At 37.8% G+C, this 22,130-nt stretch overlaps 1 protein-coding gene across 2 annotated transcripts; it reads left to right on the top strand.

Annotated features, from left to right (window-relative positions):
- Positions 1-243: 243 nt before the first annotated feature.
- Positions 244-20,832, top strand: MIMS2 (mitochondrial inner membrane scaffold 2). Of its 2 annotated transcripts, none has more exons than XM_026664953.2 (3): positions 244-1,049; positions 17,025-17,197; positions 20,169-20,832. In XM_026664953.2, the coding sequence occupies exons 1-3, from the start codon at positions 576-578 to the stop codon at positions 20,383-20,385; spliced, it is 864 nt and encodes a 287-aa protein (XP_026520738.1). In that variant the 5' UTR covers positions 244-575; the 3' UTR covers positions 20,386-20,832. The 2 variants fall into 2 exon arrangements, with proteins under 2 accessions (XP_026520738.1, XP_026520739.1); XM_026664954.2 differs by having other exon boundaries at positions 328-962.
- The last annotated feature ends 1,298 nt before the right edge of the window (positions 20,833-22,130 follow it).

The following is a 22,130-nucleotide window of genomic DNA, read 5'->3' as shown; positions in this document are numbered from 1 at the left end:
TTTTTGGGGGGGGGGGTTGGGAGGTGTTTGTTGGTTTTTTTTTTTTTTTTTTTTTGGTTTGGGGTATGGGTGTTTAGTTTTTTTCATTTATTTTTTATTTTGTTTAGTTCTTTTTTTTTATCAAAATTTTTGGGGTTTTTAGATTCACACCCTTTCAGGGGAGGAAAAGAAACACGCTTGTCCCCTTATTATGATCAGCCAGGATTTGCTTAATGGAGTTCGTAATAAATACCGAAGGAGGATGGGCTTCCAAGCTTTGCTATCATCCATTAGCTGCGTTCACCCAGTTCGCCAAGGCAAAAATCGAGCCAACCCCTTTCGGGTAAAGAGCCCGAGGTGCGAACGCGGCCGGCAAGCAGCGGAGAAAAGAGCAAGAACCAAGCCAGAAAGCCGGCGTCTCCTTGGTGGTGGATTGCTTTGGGAGGCGAAATCCGTCCGGGAAGCCGCTGGCCCTTTAAGGAGGGAGGGCCGTGGGTGGCTGTTTCCCTTCTCTCTCTCGGGGCCGAGGTGCCGCCTTCCTCGCTGCAGAAGCGCCGCGCAGGGAAGGCTGCGCCGGGTCAACACCTCTGGCTGCCATGCGTTGGCTAGGCCAGCCTTGCGCCCTGGCCCCGTTTTTGCCCAGGGGAGCTTTCCAGACGATCGGCGGGCGCGTTGCTTTGAACCAAGCAGCTGGCACTGGCGGGGGCAGCCGATCGGGGGCAGTTGGGGCCGGCGGCGCTGCGCCGGGGTTCCTGCCAGGCCAGGCACAGCTCAGCTGGGCAGTGGAGAGTCCGCTTCCCGGCCGAGGGCACCAGAGAACCGGCCCCCGGCTCCTGCGCCGCTTCTTGCGGGAATCGGGGCTGCTGGTGGGGCACCCCGCTCACTTTGCGCTCCTGGCGGCGGCTGTTGGAAGCGAGCCGCTGCGCCGCCCGTACAGTCAGCTGGAAACGTCGGCGGTGGATCCCAAACGGCTGCGCCCCGAGGTAGGCCGGCGTGCAGCGAAGAGCGACGGAGCGAAGAGCGGAGAGGAGAGCCGCGGCGGACCCCGCGGTAACCTCGCACCTCCCAAAGTGGGTGAATGACGGGGCCGCGCGTGTGCGTGGGAATGCGCTCTTGGATTGGCAGAAAGGGGTCCCGGCGGTGCATTAGGGCTAGAGATCAGGTGACCCACACTGCTGCCTTCGCCCGGTACGAGTGAAGCGGCCACTTTTTAAGACCGGAGAGTGGTCCGTAGGTGGCCTGTGTAGTTCGGGGATCGGGGTGTCTACCCCGTTGGGACTTGGACTGACTTAAGTGTCAACAATTGGTTGGCGTGTCTTGTGAGTTCACTCACAACAATTGGTTGGCGTGTCTTGTGATTTCATAATAATAAGGGATAATAATATATTAATAATAATGTTCCATTGACGAAAATTGCCCAGGAGGTGAAACAGGAAGATTTTTTTCTGAGCACCTTCAGAAAATATTGGACAGCAGGTTTCTAAACAACTTTTTTTTTAAAAAAAAGTTAGATTTGGACGCTTGTAAAACGTGCTTTAGCACTTAACTCCCCTTCTCTTTAATAATATTTAGCAGGTTTGAACTGAAGAATTCTCTGTGTCTCCCTAATCTGCTCAGCTATCCTTTGGGAGAGTCTTGTGTGCATGCTACAGATAAAAGAGTGAGATTAGAGGGGGGGAAGGAGCAGTTGTCACTTATCTGCCTTGAACTCACACTTTACACCAATTTTTATTATCTAGTGCCTGCCAGAAAGAGATAGAATTACAATTCCATCATCATGTTATGTATTTAGGTTTATAGGCCACAATTATCAGTGTGGGGCCAGGTTGTCAAAATTGCCACACAATAAGACTTTTGTGTTGGCTTAATTTTTGCAGTCATCTTACAAATATGTATGTTCCAGAAAGAACAACAAATACCTTCTGTCTTACTTTACATACAGCATGTTTAAGCAAGTGGATAAAGATTTAGAAAAGTGATTTGCAGTAACACCATAAGCTACTTTGGTAATAACTTTGATTTGCATTTTGGAAACATGCTGTACGTACCAATCAACCCACTGAGTTTATAATTCATTGGATTGGGTAAACACAGATGGAGTAATTCAGAAACCAGGTTAAGAATACTATGGGATGCAACCAGTTTGATTTTTTTTTAAGTACCTGCTTTTCTGTTGAAATGATATCCAAGGTGGTTTACAACAGACATAATAAATCAATCTAGCACCACAGAAATAATAAGAAAGGAGCTCCAAAACTTGGAGGAAAATGTTTTTATTCAAATAGTTTTGGCTTTTTCAGCTAATGCTGAAATCTAAATGGATTTGACAACATAAAAATTCAATAAAGCAATATTAGAAGACTGGAGTAACTCCTGGGCTTTAATTGTAATTTACTATTTTTGTGTATCTTAATGCCAGCCTTTCTGAGCACTATTATGAAAAAGTCAGATTCAATTTAATTAATTTAAATCCCTTTATGCATAAGAAGCAATGGAAGAAGCAGAGCTGGTATTTACCTTCTGGAGATATCCAGGGATTGGTTAAATAAAGTTGGTCAGAGATCTATTTTACATGAGAGAGGGTTTTTTTAGCTGTTTGGCTTCTCTTGTAAGAAATGTGAACTTATAGAAAGGAACTCACTTTGCTCAGCCTTTTCCTTTTTTCAGAATCTTGGGCCAAGGTTACCCTCGGCACCATTTTCTTATCCTTTCAGCTCTAGAAAACCACCTCTTGAACCTGAGACCTTGTGTATCCCAACAGAGAGGCAGTACAGTATGCTGTAGTAGCTCAGGCCTAGGATGGAAGAGACTCCATTCAAAACAACTCTCAGCCATTGAAACTCACTGAGCCCAGTCACAGACTAAATTGGAGGAGGAATTGCTGTGCAAGCTACCTTAAGTTCTGGCTCTGAAACAGTGGTGGCAAATCTTTTGGCTTGACATGCCAAAAATTCAGAAAGTGCCCAAATTTGATTCTGCTAGCATGACATGCACACAAAACCTGAACAAAAGAGAAACAATTCTCTACACACACACCCCATCTAAGACACCCCGAGGAGAAGCAGCATTTGGCGGCAGCAACGAGGCTGGGCCTGTAGTAGAGGCCTAGAACTTGACCTCAGCTTTAGCACCACCACTGCTCTTCCAAAATGGCCACCTCACACATTCCCCAAGACATGTGAGTCTTGGGGAATGGCGTGATTGCCCCTGCAGGCTGGCACTCCCCAGGATCTACCACACACTGCTTACCTTCAGATAATGTTCTCTCTGTTGACAGGCTCCTGCAGCCTACTTGAGGCTGCTCTGGGTCGGACAAGGTCTTGGGAGAATGCTCTCCCATGGCCTCTGTAGCCTCCAAAAACCAGAAAAAAACATGCCCCATTCTTGTGCGACTTCCAGAGCATGTCCATTTTCACGCAGCCTTCAGAGACTCTGAAAATTGTGCAAGAACAATGTCTATGGAGATTCTCAGCCATCCAGGTCATCGTTGTCTCAAAGGTGCTTTTTCATTCCCCACCATCCAGCTAGAGCCGAAGAAGCTGAGAAACGAAATGTCTTTGTGATGACCCAGAGTATATCAGAAATATAACAAATCCCAAAACAGAGTCAGTCTCCACCAGGGGCATGACAGTCTTCAAAGGAAAGCCAGAAAGTCCAGTTGCCTCTTGAAAAAGCACCTTTGGGACAGATGTGCAAGAACAAGTCACGCTTTTGAGAATAATTATTGGGTATTGAGAAATGCTGGCTTGTCATCCAAAATGTCATATATAGTTTCTCCATCACTGCTCTAGAAAGTATAGGTATTCTCTGCCACTGAATTACAACCTCTTCCCCAAAGCACTGAGCTGCCTTTTGGCTAGCAATGTTACAGGCTGTTTGCCTTGCTCTGACCTTTCCTCTTCTGGGCTTGTGTTACACAAGTCACTGATTTAGGACCTTTGAATACCTAAAGGGTGGCCTTGTCTGGAGAACCTTCAGAATCTAATCTGGAAGCAAACAGTAAAAAAAAAAATATTTCTGCAAAGTTGTTACAATGAGGAATATCTACTTTTGAAAAACATTCACCCCAAAGTAGTAAGCATATCTCCAGCTGGACTATTGTCTTTCTCCTGCCTGATATAATGCAGAAAATTGGAGTCATCTAAGACATTGAGAAAATTCAAGGAGACTAACTCTACCACTGTTCTGTCCCCCTTCTCACCACTGGAAAGGGACATGGAGAGAATCTACGTTAGCTGCTAAGAGTTTACAGCAGGGGTCTTCAAGCATGACAGCTTTAAGACTTGTGTACTTGAACTCCCAGAATTCCTCCTCCAGTGATGTTAGCTCAGGAATTCTGGGAGTTGAAGGTTGGAGACCCCTGCCCTAGATTGCCTGATGAAAAAAATCGATCTATTTTGGAAGAGCTCAAGACTGAGCTTTCCATAGCTTAAAATCACAACTTTTGTATTGGGGTTATGTCATGCAAAAAAAGAAAAAAGAAAATCAAATATATTGAAGAAAGGATTAAAGAGGAATCTGGTGATTTAACTTATGGCACATGATGTTCCTCTTGGCTTCTAGGTGTTCACTAAGAAAGGATTTTTCGAGATGACCATCGGAGCATTAGTATTTTGTATATCATTATTAACATGCTCTGATGCTAAGGAGTTCTACTCCCCCTCCCCACCTGAAAAGAAATCTGTTCCAAATACAAAACACAATCAGAGGAGTTTCAGTTTCACAGGAGCAACCAGCTTTAGTACAGAACAGTTGTGCTAAGCCACGCCCAGGCTCCTTGCTGTGTCCTTGCTCACACAGCAAATACTGTTTCAGTTTCCATGTTTCAGTTTCCAAACAGCCCTCAACTCTCTCACAAACTGAAAGGACACTAGCCAGATGAATACCGATGGATGCTGGTAGGCAGAGGCACAATTTTCCCCCCTTATTTTCCTCCCCCAAAACTAAGCCTGATCACATACTTTCATAGTGAAGCACAGGTATTGAGCTAGTAGAATGATAAAAGTGCAATTTAGTTCTCATCAGTTGTGCTATTTTACAAATTAGATTACATGAGAGAGAATTTCAGAGACCAGAAATGCCTCTCAGCAAGTAGTCAATTGACAGATGATTTAAAGGACAATATTGTTCCATATCAAAAATCTACAACTTTTCTTTCTTTTTTTGGAAGTGCAATCTCTTTTTATTTTAAAGGGAAAGCCTTAAAAGCCTTTTTTTTCCTTTCCTGGTATTTTTGTTTTTCATCTACCTTTCTGGTTTATTCTTATACACTTTTTTCTATTTGAGACTTTTCAATTGGATTAAGGTGTTGAAGGACCTGAAGAATTTTTCCTTTTCCTTTTTTTTCTTTCTTTTTTTCTTAAGTCTTTTTCTTTATCTAACTATTGATTGGATTAAGGTATACAAGAACCTGAAGAAATTTTGTCCTCCCTTTTCCCCCCCCTTTTTTATTATTATTATTGGGCTTTTTTTTCTACTATTTTTATTTTGAACTATAATTGGCTACTTCACAATTGGATTAAAGTTTAGAAGAAGATTTTGAATTGCTTAAAATGAGAAGGAAATTTACAGCTCCTGGTTCTTCAACTTCTACTTCTTCCTCTCCACATCTGGAGGACAACGTTCAATACAGACAATGTTAAAGCAAGAAAAAGAACAAGAAAAAGTGACTCTGCAGATGATTATGCAAGGAATTCAAAATATTCAAGCAAGAGAATATTGAAAAGAGAATAGAGAACATCGAACAAAGAACAGAGAACATCGAACAAAGAACAGAGAACATTGAACAAAGAACAGAGAACATTGAACAAAGAACAGAGAACATTGAACAAAGAACAGGGAAAACCGATGAAAAAGTGGAGAACATCCAACAAATGATGTTGAAGTATGATGAGAGATTCCAAAAAATTGAAGAAGATAAACAAAGAGACAAGAAGATTGGAGATATTGGTAATAGATTAATGGTGGTTGAACAAAATAAAAGTGGTATGTTGAGATGGGAGATGGATAGATCAGAATTCTATCTTAGATTCCAGAACCAGGACGCGGAGGTCGAACAACTACCAGGCCGGGGCATCTTTGCCCGAGCTTTTCAGAAAGTCACAGCTATCAAAGAGACTGAGCTTTTCCGAGAAAAAAGGACAAAACCTAGCTGAGATAATGATAATGATAGAAATACTGGCTGAAGCTTTGGAAATAACTCAAGAGAAGATGATGGATGGAATAGATGAGGTTTATCGAGTCTTCACAAGATATGTGATGAGAAATAGCTTACCAAGAGAAGTTCACATTAGATTTACAAAGAAAGCCATTAAAATGCAAATATTGCAAGTGGCAAAAGAGAAAACATTGAAATACAAAGACAAGGAGATTGTGGTCTTGAAAGAAATACCCAGAAGAGTGAGAGAGATGAGAAGAGAAGAGAATACCGATTCCTGACTAAAATGCTACTTAAAAAAGAGGTGAATTATAGATGGCTGATTCCAGAAGGTTTAATGTTCACATGGCAAGAACAGAGACATAGAATTGACTCAATTGAGAAAGCGGAATTATTTTATACAGAATTTTTTGGAAGGAAAGAGGAAGAGGCAGAAAAAGAGATCTCACTAATTGAATTCCAAGAGGACTGCCAAATGGTGACTGAAAAAGAAGAAGGTGCAGTAGGTGGAAAGGTGGAAGCCAAAGAACAACGTGAACTAAGATCTACGAGAGCTGCTAAACCTAACTATAAAATATAACCATGGAAGAGAAAAAATTGATTACAATTAATATAAATGGACTTAACTCAGCCGTTAAAAGAAGGAAAACCTTTCATAAATTAGAGAAATTAAAATTTGATATAATTTGTCTACAAGAAGTACATATTAAAAACCAATATGAACAATTGTTGGTACAGCCAAAATTAGGGAAAATATTTGCTTCCTTGACCCAATGTAAGAAAAGAGGAGTGGTTTTATATATTAAAGAGACCACCCCAGCAAAATTGATCTATACCGATGATGATGGAAGAATACTAATGGTGGAAATAATGGACAATAATATGAAAACACTCCTGATTGCAATTTATGCTCCAAATGACAAACAAGAAGAATTCTACAAAAAATTACATATGAAAATAATTGAACTGGACTATGCTAATATAGTTATGGGAGATTTTAATGGAATTGTAGACAATAAATTGGACTATACAGCACAGAAAACAATAAAGCAAACGGAAAGACTCTCCCTAAATCTTTTTTTTTTAAATGGTAGATGAAATAAACTTAAAAGATACATGGAGAGAAAGAAATGCTAAAACTAAACAATACACCTTCTATTCAAATAGACACTTATCATGGTCCAGAATAGATATGATATGGATGTCAACAGAATTAATATCTAACCTTCAAGAAATAAATATTGAAACAAGTACTTAGGCAGATCACAATCCAATGACAATTAAATGGAAAGGACAAAAAAGAAGATCTAGATGGACGTTAAATAATTCTATTTTAAAGGGGAAAGACTTCACACAGTGGATGGAAAAAGAATTGGCATTTTTGTTTAGAGAAGACAAAAAAGAAGATACATCAATTCAGAATGTATGGGATACAATGAAGGCATATGTTAGAGGCTTGATAATAGACTATACAAGGAAAAGAAATATTACAAAAAGACTAGCCTCTAAGGCCCTAGAGGATGAGCATAAAAGACTTGAAAAAGAGAAAATGCCACAGAAAAAGGACATCAAGCTAAAAATGGATATAATTAAACACAAAATGGGTCAAATAGAAAAAGAAGAATTAGCACAGAAAATTAGAGGTGCTAAACAGAACTACTTTGAAGATGCAAACAAACCAGGTAGATGGTTAGCATACAAATTGAGAAAGGAGAAAGAATCAAGGAAAATATTGCAATTAATAGATGACCAAGGCCAAGTTTGCCATGGTAGCAAAGAGAAGAAGGAAATCATTCAAGACTTCTATGGGAAATTATATATGCAAGAGAATATTGATGAAGAAAGAGTTAGGCAGTACTTACAGAATGCTAAGTTACCCCAGATACCTAAAGAGATTGAAACAATGTTAGAAAGCAATATAACGATGATGGAGTTAATTGAAGCACTCAAGAAGCAAAATAATGGAAAGGCACCAGGCCCAGATGGACTTCCGGCAGAATTTTATAAAACATTACAAGAATCGTTGAATCTTCCATTGCTAGAAGTTATGAATGAAGTTATGTTAAAGAAGAAGATACCTAAATCATGGTCAGAAGCCTATATTATACTTATTCCAAAAGAGGAGGCCGACCCATTACAAATTAAGAACTATAGACCCATTTCTCTACTAAATGTAGATTACAAAATCTTTGCTTCAATATTGGCAGAAAGACTTAAAAAATATTTAAATAATTTTATCCATCCTGATCAAAATGGATTTCTGCCAAAGAGACAAATTAAAGACAATATGAGAGTAATCTTGGACACCTTGGAATACTACGAGGCACATCCTGAAAAACAAATGGCTCTGATATTTCTAGATGCACAGAAGCATTTGATAATGTGAATTGGCGATTTATGTTATTACTGTTGGAACAGATGGGTTTTGCTAGAAAATTTATTCACGCAATAGAAGCTATATACTATAAGCAAATGGCAAAGGTAATGATAGAGGGAGAACTGACAGACTCTATTAATATAAGAAAAGGAACAAGACAAGGGTGCCCACTATCACCTTTGTTGTTTGTGTTAACTTTGGAAGTGTTAAACAGAAATATTAGAGATGAAAAGAATATAAAAGGAATAAAAATCAAAAAGGAAGAATTTAAGATGCAAGCATTTGCGGATGATCTGGTTTTCATTTTAGAAGACCCTTTAGAAACAGCATCAAAATTGATAGAAAAGATAGAGACATATGGAAAGGTGGCTGGTTTGAAAATAAATAAAGATAAAGACAAAGATTTTTACAAAGAATATGCTATCAAGACAAAAGGAAGAACTGGCAGACCTATTGAAAATTCAGGTCACGAATAAGATCAAGTACTTGGGGATATATTTGACAGCAAGATGTAGTACATTAAAAGAGAATAATTATATTAAACTTAAACAGCAGATAGCACTAGATTTGGCGAAATGGGAAAACTTACAACTGTTACTAATAGGGAGAATTTCAACAATCAAGATGAATATATTACCCAGAATTTTATATTTGTTTCAAACAATTCCAATTAGGCTTGGGAAAGACTACTTTGAAGATTTAAATAAAATTGTGTTGAAATATATATGGCAAGGTAAGAAAGCGAGAATAAAGTTAAAACTTTTGCAAGATGCTAGAATTAGAGGAGGATTTGGTTTGCCTAATTGGGAATTGTACTACCAAGCTACAAATCTGATGTGGGTTAAGGAATGGATAACACTAAGAAATACTAGATTGTTGACATTAGAAGGAGATGATTTGTTGTTGGGGTGGCATGCTTTTTTATGGTACAAAGGAACTAAAACACAGGGGTATTTTAGAAGACATTATATATGGGAGTCTCTGTGGTTAAACTGGGAGAAGATTAAAAGACAATGTTATTTGAAAATTCCAGTCTGGTTATCGACTATTGAAGCATTTTCGTATCCTATAATACACAAAAAGGAACAAACATATGGTGAAATATTGAATGAAAAGGGTGAACTTAAATCTATGCAAAAACTAGAGGAACAAGGTATAAAGATGAATTGGTTTTCATATGCGCAAATACATTCAAGGTATGATAAAGATTCAAAAACAGAAGGTTTCTATGATAAACTGACTGACTTAGATAAGATTTTGACAGGTATTGATGAAAAGGTGATTAAAAAATTGTATGGATATCTATTAGAAATTAAACTAGAAGAAGAACAAGTTAAAGAAACTATGATTGCTTGGGGGAAGAATTTTGGATATGGGATTGATTTGGAGAAATGGCAAAAATTGTGGTCTCAAAATTATAAAATGACAATGTCAACAGCATACAAAGAAAAATTGTATAAGATGTTTTACAGGTGGCATTTCCCCCTGACAAGAATAGCAAGAATGTTCAAGAATAAATCCAAAAAATGTTGGAAATGTCATCAGACACCTGGCTCATAATACTATATGTGGTGGACTTGTGCAGATGTTAAAAAATACTGGACTAAAATCCACATGTGGTTGGAAAAAATGACAAAAAACATATAGACTTGAAACCAGAGATATTTTTATTGGGAATTTTACCTGAAATATATAGTAAAGACTTGAAATACCTGATTGCAAATGTATTAACAGCAGCTAGGATTGTATTTGCTAAAAACTGGAAAAATGAGAAAATACCATCACAGGAGGAAATCATTAAGAAAATATTGGAATGTGCTGAAATGAGTAGATTGACATTTGAAATTAGAGAACAAGAGGATAAACAATTTTATAAAATTTGGGATCTTTTCTATCAATGGTTAGACAATAAAGTACAGTAATGAAATATGTAGACTTTTAGAAAATAATAAATATATGTACTTCTTTCTTATTATATCTACAAAATGATTTTAGGATAGATTTGGGGTGATAATATGAACTGTTATAAAATAAACTAAGTAAATTATGGTTATCTTGTAAAACATGAATGAATAATAGTATAGTCAAATGATTGATTAATAATGATACTAAGGTATTTGATTTTTGATTGACAATATGAGATTATATGTAATGTAATTGTAATTGAAGACTACGAAATGGAAGCACAAAACAATTTGTAAACCAACCGGCACACTGTATGTACACATATGGAAGATAGCTTGATGTTTTTATGTTTTGTTTGGTTATGCTTGTTTTTAAAAACCTATAAAATTAAAAAAAAAACTACAACTTTTAAAAACAATTTGCAAGCCATTCTATGGGTGTGCAAACCATAACTTCTGAACATTTTAATTATAATCCTGACCCCACAAACTGATGGAAGCTGTCTAATTCTGGATGGCTTCCATCCTAAAAACTTTCAGAAGCTATTAAAGATTGGTCTATTTTCCCAGTGTGGGGCTGAGTGAAGTTAGAACTTCTGCTGAATAGGTTTTCTTTGTTTATATGGGGTTTTTTTTTGGGGGGGGGGCTTGTTATATTATTTATTTGTAATTGTAAGGTGCCCAGAGTCATTGGGAATCTGACAGCCTATGAACTGAATAAAGGAATGAAAAATGACGGGCTTCCGGTTTGAGCTTCTTCGGCGACAGACCGAAACCTCGTCTCTACGAGGCTTTGATCCGTGCTCGCCGCTGGAGCGCCCTGAGCCGGCTGGTTTCGGGGCTAAGCCACCCCGTAGAGGTGGTAAAGAAGGGGGAGACTGCCTGCAGGGTTGAGGAGAGCCGCATCTCTCCTCCCCAGCTGGCCATTACTCCCTTTCCCGAAGGCGGTTGTAGCGGTGGTCAGAAATGGCCACCACAAAGAAGAACTCGACCAGAAAATAATGTGCAGGAGGAAGATAAGAAGAGAAAGTTTTGGTTGGCCGGGTCAAACAGCAAAAGCAACAAATAAGGTACCCTGGAATTTAAATTTAATAACATTGTTTCCAAAGAAGATTTTGAAGCTGCGAAAGAGAGAAAGAGAAGGGAAAGGATTGAGGTTTTTTTTCTTCCCTTCCTTATACTGACAGCTAAGAGACTTAAGCAAGAAATTGAAAAAAAAAAATCCACTTTGACATTAATAGGCATCTAAGCTGAAAATAAAAGTCAAAGGGATAATAAAGATTTCTGGATATTTAAAAGTTTTTAAAAGCAGGAAAGGAGAAAAAAAAGAATAAAAGGGCAGGATCTGAAAAAATGGAGGAGACTGCCTGGAACTAAGGAATGGAACTGCAATCAAAAGGAGCTTACAGTGAAATTTCAACAAGATTCCTCAAAGATACATCTTAATTGAAACTTGGTAACAAAATAATAGAACCCCAGGAAGAGAAAGTGGAAAAAAGAAGCAGAAAGAAACAGCCTTTGATTATTTGGATTACTTGGTGGTTTTTGGTTTTTGTATCTGGATGACTAAAATTAACTGGGTGGTTGTTTAAAAGTCTTTAAAATGGTATCACTCTTAGAAGAACTGAAAATGGAACTTAAAAAATGGAAAAAAGATGCACAAGAAGGGAGAGGTTCTTTTGGCTTCGTATTTCAATTCTTAGAAATGGAGATCTGGAACTATGAGAAACAACAAGAAACACTTACAGAACAAGAAGATTGGGACAAAGAAAAAGCCATCTTTAATGATCAAATAATTTTAAGTGGGGGGAAAAAAGAAAAGGGGGGAAAGAGAGTGAAAGGTTTAAGACTAGAAAAAACAACCAAAAAGAATAATAATAATTTGAATGATAAGTATAATATTAGAAAGTAACAGAAGAGGGGATTACAGATGAGAGTTAGAAGTAGAGAAACGAGGGGGTAAAAGGGAGGGAGAAGAAGAGGGGGAAGAAGGCAAGGAAAAGAAGTTGTAAAAGACAGAAACAAGAAATGGAGAAACTGGGAAAAGATATAAGGATTGTAACCATAAGCTTGTTTAGAGATAATGGGTGAAAATTTAATTGCAATAGGGATTCTGCAAAGGTACATAAAATAGCATTGTTACATTATAAACAGAAATAATTTTAGAAAATATGATTAAAATGATGGATAAAATATTTACTGTAATGTAGTTGAATGTTTGGTAATAAATAAATGAATTAAAATGATTGAGAGAATTAAATGGGAACATTTTTAATTATTAGTAATGATTTATAAAAATATAAGTGAGAAATATGGAAAAAAAAAGAATTAACTATGGAAAGTATATAAGTATTCCCAAGGAAGTATGATATTTAATTGAAAAGAAATGTTAAATATTTTAAGATTTTAATGAATATTAATGATAGAATTGAATTGGAATGGAATGTGTGCTTTACATACATATACATATACATATATATAATATACATTTATTCAATATATATATATATATATATATATATATATATATATATATATATATATATATATTTATAAAGAATATAGTGTGTATTTTAAGAATGTACCAAGCAGAATTTGATTGGAAGTTATGTATTATATTGAATGCTATAATCTTAAAGGTATACATTGAAGCTTAAATAAGAGTTTGAATGGATAAAATTAAAAGATATAAAGGTGTCATACTCCAATTGGTAACTACAGGAAAAATTTGTTTAATAAGAAAAGATAATATGAAATTGAAACAGGACAGACAAAAGTATAAATATAATGATTTGATTGAGATGAGATAATTAAAATAAAGTTGAGAAAATTAAAAGAGGGGAAAACTATGTAGAAAATATAAAACAGTAATAAGATATGGGATAGAATATAAATATGAGCATGAAATTGAGTTTGGTGTCTGTATGAAGAAGTGATAACCTGGGACCATGCTATTTTCAAAAAAGATGTTTTATTTGTATTTTGTTTTTGTGAAAACCCAAATAAAACTTTCAAAAAAAGAAGGAATAAAAAATGATGTTCAGAGGTCTATGACACTGTGCCTGAACATGGGATAATAGCAAAATAGCAGCTATTTTGGTGTAGTGGTTAAGGTGCTGGTCTAGAAACCAGGAGTTCTAGTCCTGCCTTAGGCATAAAAGCTAGTTGGGTGACTTTGGGTCAGTCACTGTCTCTCAGTCCAACCCACCTCACAGGGTTGTTGTGGGGGAAAAAGAGGAGGAAGAAGCATTAGATATGTTCACCGCCTTGAGTTACAAATAAAGTAATAAAGGTGTGATAAAAATCTTACAAATAAAATAAAATGCACTAAAGTTAAACTTACAATCTATTGTGATGTGGAAAATGAGTCAGTGATCCTGTGCTGATCTTAATTAGAAACACACCAGTGTAACTGTTTATGTTACTATTTCCTGCAGCACAACAGTGAATTTTCTTGTCAAAGAAATATCAAGAAAAGTCCACATTCAATTGCTTTCTGTATACCAAAGCTTTCTGATGGTCTCAGGTTATCCGTGTCTGCAGCCACTTACGTAGCACAGAGGGGGACCTATCTTTATGCATCATTAAAAGAGAGTTATGCCTATCACTTCTTCTGCTTAGCTGACTTCTTTTATGGATTGTAAGTTGTGCCAATCAGGCAGGTCTAACAGCTTTTTCCAATTCACTGCCCTCCATATATGTGAGGCTTTAATTTTCACGTTTCCAGTCAGTGTGATGCTTGGCTGCTGTAGCTGGGAAATTTGTGAAGCTTCAGTTGTGATGTGAAGATAAGAAAGACTGAGGTGTATATTACTGTGCAACCATTTTTTAAATAAATGATTATAATTTTAAAAGGTCCATGCAACCCCTGAACATCACGTTTTATAGCATATGAATATCAGGATTTTAAAAATACTTTAAAATACAGTATTAAAATAAGTAATGCAAAACAATAGTTTTCAAACCTGCTGTGTAACACATTTAAAATATTTCTTTAAAACATATTTCCTTACTATCCATGATAATGGCTCAAATCTCTCTCCTAAGCTTTTTTTTAAAAAAAATTGAAATCTTTGGAGGAACTATTGGAGGACGATAATCACCAGGTCTGCTAGATTTCCTGTTTTCCCAGATTCCTCTTTGCTCTTCCATGCTTCTCCCATTTCCTAAAACACACACACACAATATTTACTATTGAGTTCATTTAATTGATTTTGCAAAGTAGGCATCACCTTTGGGGGAATTTATTCAAATCTGTAGGCTCCCAGAGTACTTGACTCAGTGTCAATGTTAAAACAGCAGCTTGGGTGATTTGCAAACTTCTCATTTAAAAGCTGGGATGAATGCTATCTTTGCTGTCTCTCTGACCCCAGCGAGCTGTTGTAAAATCCGTGTAACGTATTATTTCTTCAGCCGGCCTAGCAAAGAGTGTTGTCAGCAAGCAATCGCCAACCATTTCCTTTCCGCAATCTGCCATGTTTTGTTACGAGCCTACATACCGTATTACGCAGCAGGAGCAGGAAAGCAAAAGCTTTGTTCCCAGATGAGTTATTTTACATCAGCATCCTCTTAAGTGGTGAAAAGCATTACTGTGCACATTGCCTGCAACAGTACTGAAATCCCTTTCTTCTCCTAGGATTTGCAGAATCTTTGGGGGGAGACACTGTTTTGATCTAGACCTAAGACTCGAGTCTTCTTAGATGTCTACTTGCAATCAGCTCTTGAATAATCAGGAAAGAAGCCTGGAATCCTGCATTCTAATATTCCACTATTTTGGTGCTTTACATGTACATGCAGAGGAAATACATTTACAAAGGTACATACAGTACACTCACATATATAGTTAGTCCTCAACAACAGTTTAATGACAACAGCACTGAAAAAAGTGACTTATGATTGCTTTTCACACTGACGACTGTTGCAGCATTCCCATGGTTATGTGATCAAAATTTAGATGCTTGGTCCCTGACCCATATTTATGACGTCTGCAGAGTCCCGGGGTCATGTAATCAACTTTTGTGACATTCCAACAAGCAAAGTCAATGGGGAAACTAGATTCACTTAATAACCAGGTTTAGAATAGAATAGAAATAGAAATAAATAGAAATAGAAATAGAAATAGAAATAGAAATAGAATAGAATAGAATAGAAAGAATAGAATAGAATAGAATAGAATAGAATAGAATAGAATAGAATAGAATAGAATAGAATAGAATAGAATAGAATTCTTTATTGGCCAAGTGTGATTGGACACACAAGGAAATTGTCTTGGTGCAAATGCTCTCAGTATACATAGAAAGAAAAGATACATTTGCCAAGAGTCAAGAATCATAAGGTACATCAGTTAATGATAGTCATAGGGTACAATAAGCAATCAAATCATACTAGGAAACAGTCTATATAAATTGTAAGGATACAAGTGACAAAGTTACAGTCATACAGTCACAAGTGGGAGGGAATGGGTGATAAGGAGTGATGAGAAGGTTAATAGTAATAGTAGTGCAGAATTTGTAAATAGTTGGACAGTGTTGAGGAAATTATTTGTTTAGCAGAGTGTTGGCATTCAGGAAAAAACTGTTCTTGTGTCTAGTTCTGGTGTGCAGTGCTCTATAGTGTTTTGAGGGTAGGAGTTGAAACAGTTTATGTCCATTTATGTTATGTAATTTAACAATTGCAGTGATTCACTTAACAGCTTTGGCCAGAAAAGGCATAAAATGGAGCAAAACTCACTTAACAATGTTTCACTTTGCAACATAAATTTTGGGCTTAATTGTGATCGTAAGTCAAGGACTTCTTGCAGAAGCCAACCTTTTGTAAGATAAAGATGATGTTACAGATGAGTTACAAAATCATAAAAATAGAATAAAACAAGTTAACTTCAAGTCAACACAAAAATTAATTAAACTGGCGATCAATGAGTTTGGGAAATGAGGAACACCAACAACTCATTAAAGTCCTCAATTGGAGTAGGCATAAAGTATTCCTTTCTATGACCTTAAATCTCTATTTGTATCCTTTCACAGCAATCTTTCTGAAGGTCACTGTTCCCCAATTGGTGGAATTTTCCCATCATGTTAAAATGTTACCTCTCAAATGGACTTTAGAGCATCCTTAACCAAGGGGAAGAAATAGGAGAAATATATCCCCACTTTTAGCCACTGATCCCAAATACAGGTAGATCTCATTTAGCGACCATAATGGGGACTGGCAACTTGGTCAGTAACCAAAGTAGTTGTCAAGTTACTTTTTCATAACCCTTGTAACTGCAAACAGTTGCTAAACAAGGCAATCACTGTAAATCAGGACCATTTCTAATGCTGGTTGATATTTGGGGATAGGTGCTGATAAATAATGACCATTTATGTCAGTTGAGTTTTAACTGCCAATATAATGACAAACAGAAGAATGCCATAGGCAGGGTAAGGGCCAACTGTTACATGCCAGCGGTTTGTAATACAATGTTTGAATAAACTGCACCATAAATTACAGGATCCAAATGATGAAATAAACATGTTCTAAAATAAGTGTTACTCTAGAAACAAAGTGGCTTATTTGCATGGTAATAACAATCAGCCTTCTCTCTCTCTTACTTACCTCCAATATTCAGACTACAGGTACGTCTCCAGAAAATCTCACAGATCCCAACCAGGAAAATGGGAAGAAACCAAATAAATCTCATCAGTTGAAGAAAATTTTTAAGGAATACGGAGCTGTTGGAGTAACATTTCATATTGGGATTTCTTTGGTATCTCTGGGAATGTTTTATCTGGTTGTGTCAAGGTAAGCATTATTATTATTGTTGCTGTTATGGGTGCATTAGAAGTTTGACCACTATACTGTAAATCAGATTTGCATGTTCTCCCTTTCTGATCTTCCCGCATTTACAAAATGAAAATGAGAAGTCTTTTTTTTTTTTCATTTAAAAACTGCTAAGCTGAATTTATCATCAGTATACAGGTCATCCTCAACTTATGACCACAATTGAGCCCGAAATTTCTGTTGTTAAGCAAGATATTTGTTAAGTGAGTTTTGCCTCATCTTACAACATTTCTTGCCACAGTTGTTAAGCGAATCACTGCAGCTGATAAGTTAGTAACCCAGTTGTTAAGTGAATCTGGCTTCCCCATTGACTTCGCTTATCAGAAGGTCGCAAAAAGGATCACGTGACCTTGGAACACAGCAATGGTCATAAATATGAACCAGTTGCCAAACATCTGAATTTTGATCACATGGCCATGGGGATGCTACAAAAGTTATAACTGTGAAAAAGGGTCAGTTATTTAGGCCTGCTGGAATTTGGGCAGCTCCTAATTACTTTGCCAGGGACGCGGTGGCTCAGTGGCTAAGATGCTGAGCTTGTCAATCAGAAAGGTCGGCAGTTTGGCGGTTCGAATCCCTAGCACTGCGTAATGGAGTGAGCTCCCATTACTTGTCCCAGCTTCTGCCAACCTAGCAGTTCAAAAGCATGTAAAAATGCAAGTAGAAAATTAGGGACCACTTTGGTGGGAAGGTAACAATGTTCCGTGCGCCTTTGGCATTTAGTCATACCGGCCACATGACCACAGAGACGTCTTTGGACAGTGCTGACTCTTTGGCTTTGTAATGGAGATGAGCACCACCTCCTAGAGCCGGAAACGATTAGCATGTATGTGCGAGGGGAACCTTTACATTTATCTAAATTACTTTGGGCTATTGAGAATCCCATTGTCTCTTCCATCCCTGACCGCTACCAGATTGGACAGCCTTTGTATGGCCTCTAGCACAAGCTAGAACCACCCAATTTGGAGGTCTTTTAACCCAAACCAGTTTTGTCCATCCAGGAATCCCTTTATGGTAGCTCATACCAAAATCATTCAACTTATGCCTTTGGCAAGGACCATTGAAGTTGGGTAGCTAATAAATTCAAATTACTAATGATAATAAAGACTGCAAACACAATACTTACCTCTGCAGCCCTTGCCTTGGTCTGGTAGGTGACGCACAAGAGGCTCTAGAGAGGAGTATTTTCCAATCTCAGAAACTTTAAGATGTGTGGACTACAATTCCCAGAATGCCCCAGTTGCGAATATTGAGAAACACTTCTAGATAGACTGAGTGGCTAGGTCAGCTCTTTGAAACATGGCACAACCCTACTCCACAGCACCAGTTTTCTTCTCATTCAAGTTATTTAACAAACCAGGACATCAAATTCTACAATTCAATCACAGATAGAGCAGACTTATTTCTCCTATTTTCCCCAAGTAGGTACATGAAAATAAAGGCAAGGCTCACTCTGGCTTATCTAATGTCATCTGATCTATGGAATAGGCTTCTCCAGGCCCGAGGGATACACTAAATACTTTGTTTTCTCCAATATCTACAAAGTGTTTCAGATTGGATGAACTTGAACAGGAACACAGCCAAGATTTCCTTTACAACCACAATTGGGATTGGAATTATTTGTTGCTAAGCAAAGTGGTTGTACAGAGAGTCATGCCTGATTTTATGATCTCTTTTGCCATGGTTGTTAGAATTACTGCAGTTGAGTGAATCAGAGTCATTAAGTGAATCCATTGACTTTGCTGGTCGAAGCCAGCCAGGAAGGTCGTAAATGGTGATCACATGATCCCAGAATGCTGCAATCTTTGTAAATACGTGCCCGGTTGCCAAGTATCCAAATTTTAATTATAGGACCGTGGGTTGCAGTCATAAGTGCAAGTACCACTTGTAAGTCACTTTTTTCAAATTTCATTGTAAACTTTGAACAATCACTAAGCAAATGGTTGTTGAATAGTACCTGTATAACAGGGGTCACCAACCTTTTGGACCTCAGGGACCATCAAACTCATAATTTTAGATCCCAGGGACCACTAACAGGTTCTGTGAGTGTGGCCTAATTTGTGGGTGTAGTTTGGTGGTCATGTGACTGGCTGGGCATGGCTTATTATGTAAATATTATAAATATTTATATAAATATTGAATTTTTTAATTAAATTTTTTTTTATTTAAATTGTTTTTTTTTGAATTTAAAAAAGGCAAAACAGGCAGATTGAGTTGCTCACAGAATAATAGATTCATTCAGAGATCTATCTGCTAGCTCAATGAAATAAAATTTGCTTGCAAGCAAACTAATAAAATTAACTCACAACACACCATGCATGTAAATATTGATTTTTTTTATAAAAAAGAGCAATTTTTACCCAAAATCAGGCAAAGCAGGCAGATTGAGTTGCTCACAGAATCATTCAGTGATCTATCTATCTGCCATCAGCTAGCTCAGTCTCTCAAATTTGCTTGCCGTGAGTCTGCACTGAACTTGCTTGCAAGCAAACCTTCAGTCCGAAGGGAGGTTCGGCTGTGCTGAACTGAAGATCTAAAGACTAGCTAGAAAGCAAGAAATCCAACCATTTCCTGCTTTCTAGCTAATCTAAATCTCCCGGCACAGCAGAACAGATGATGGTCGGAAAAAGGAAAAATAGCAACTTAGCAGACAAGTTTGCCGGGTAAGGAATGAGTGGGCGGGGAGGGTTCCCGTGGGCCATGTGGTCTGAACAGCCTTGTGTTTCTGCACAGCCTGGATTAATTGCTTTGTGGGGGTGCTCTGGGGGTGAGATTTCTCTGCGGCCCACCAAAATTTTCTCACGGCCCACCAGTGGGCTGCAGCCCACCAGTTAGCGACTGCTGCTGTATAAAGTTCTTTTGTAAAAAAAAAAAAAAACACCACTTTCATACTATTAATATATTGTCTGTTTCTCCCTCTTCTCCCTTTTAGCGGAGTGGACATGACCACTATTCTCTTCAAGCTGGGATTTGATGAAGCCCTTGTGCGATCCAAACTAGCCGCTGGAACAAGCACTTTTGTATTGGCCTATGCTATTCACAAACTGTTTGCTCCTGTCCGGATCAGCATCACCGTAGTCTCGGTGCCCTTTCTTGTTCGCTATTTTCGGAAGATAGGAATTTTCAAGCCTCCAGCTCCAAACCCATGAAATGATTCCCTGGAATTAGAAAAGGATACCCCATCGTTTCTTCTTAGAAACATTCGATAGCTAATGCACTCTGGCTTGTCTGTTTGCAATCCTCCCGATCTTTCTTCGAAAGGATGGGAATGTGCTTTGTCTTAAGTCAGCAACTACTTCGAAAAGACTGCTATGTTGCTCAGCTACATTGCTTGCTTACTGAGGCCCTGAAGAATTATGGATTGAGTACGCTGATAAACATGTCAGATCACACCACTAGAGCCTGTTATCTGTATGGAGCAGGAAGACTTTTTAAACAATGGGCCTATTCAGAATTGTCCCATGGTGGAGGTTCACGTTGAGGACTAGAAACACTTCCTAAGAACAATTTGACAATGAAACCAATTTCAGGTTTCCTTTTTCTGGGATGCTTTCAAGCATATTTTGATTTCTGAACCAAATAAAGCTGTAAACTGTGTAGACTAAATGTCCTTTCAGTTCTGATTCTAAGCCTTCTACAAACTCATTTTAAATCAGTTGATTGAATTTAGGATGCAGATTAAGCATTATACCACTAAATTTTGTTTCCTTTCACATATAGGGATTTTGTAAATAAGTTAAAGCAAATTTAAACGAGATTAGAAACAAATATGTAAGTATGGTACTCGATCCTAAGGAGTTACATTTCTTGTATTTCAAAAGATAGCATTGTAGTAACTAGTTTTTAGATGACATGAGCTAAAGGTAGCCCTTGACTTACCACCATAATTGAGCCCGCACGATTTTGGTTATAAGTCGTGATGGTTCTAAAGCAGGTTATCACGTAACCCAACTTGATTTTTCAACCTTTTTTTTACAGGCACCATTGAGCAAATGCTGCAGATGTTAAATGAACCCATTGTTTTTCCCCCTGGAAACTGGAAATGCTGTTTTCAGAAAAAAACATAGTAAATCAGTTACGTAACTTCAAAATGTTGCAGACAGCAGTAAAAATGTTGCTGAGTGCCAAAAACATAGTTATGTGACTGCAGGGGGTAGGGCATATCAGAACTTTGAATTTGAGTCTTAAGACAGAGAGGCAGACAGAGAGGCGTGGAAGCAGTACTCAAGGACATTAGCGGACTCGCCAGGCGAGACAAACGCTGAAGAAAAAGAAGAGAAGAAGAAGATTTGAGTCTTAAGTCCCTTTTTCAGGGCCTGTAGTGACTTCAAACACTAAGTGACCAGTTGTTAAGTCAAGGAGTACCTGGATCAGACACTTGCTGCCCATAATAGTTTACAGGCAATGGGGAGGGGGGGATTTCCAAACTGTGAAATGGTTGAGTAATTTAATGACAGTGGATAATAGTATTAGCAAACGTAATAGGGCAGGCAAGTGGTCAATTTGAGAATACGGGAGGGGGCAGTTAGAAGCTAGAATTCACCATTTTTCTTGAGTTTGGTATGCTTTGATGTGGAATGTTTGTTTGATTCTTTAAATGGTATTGTGCCTATTTATATATTTCCTACTGCAAAATCTGCTCTCGATTTGTAACCATTATAGTCAGAAGAAGCTTCCAGAAGCTACAAAAATCACACATTCCTACATCTCCCTGCTTAATAACCCACACAGCCCTGGGGACATGCTGGGATTGCCATCACAAAATGATGCTGTCATACAAAAGTACACTTTATGACTGCAATAGGATTCAGGATTCAGCAATCCTGACGCCAATTTTCATCATAATAGCAGGATAACTTTGAGAATTGCCTGGAACCACTACATGCCAAAAGAG

Source organism: Notechis scutatus, chromosome 3 (assembly GCF_049901735.1).
Source record: "Notechis scutatus isolate UNSWTSFEM ecotype Mainland chromosome 3, rNotScu1.2, whole genome shotgun sequence".
NCBI classification, from domain to species: Eukaryota; Metazoa; Chordata; class Lepidosauria; order Squamata; family Elapidae; genus Notechis; species Notechis scutatus.
This window is presented reverse-complemented; position numbering and strand designations above follow the sequence as displayed.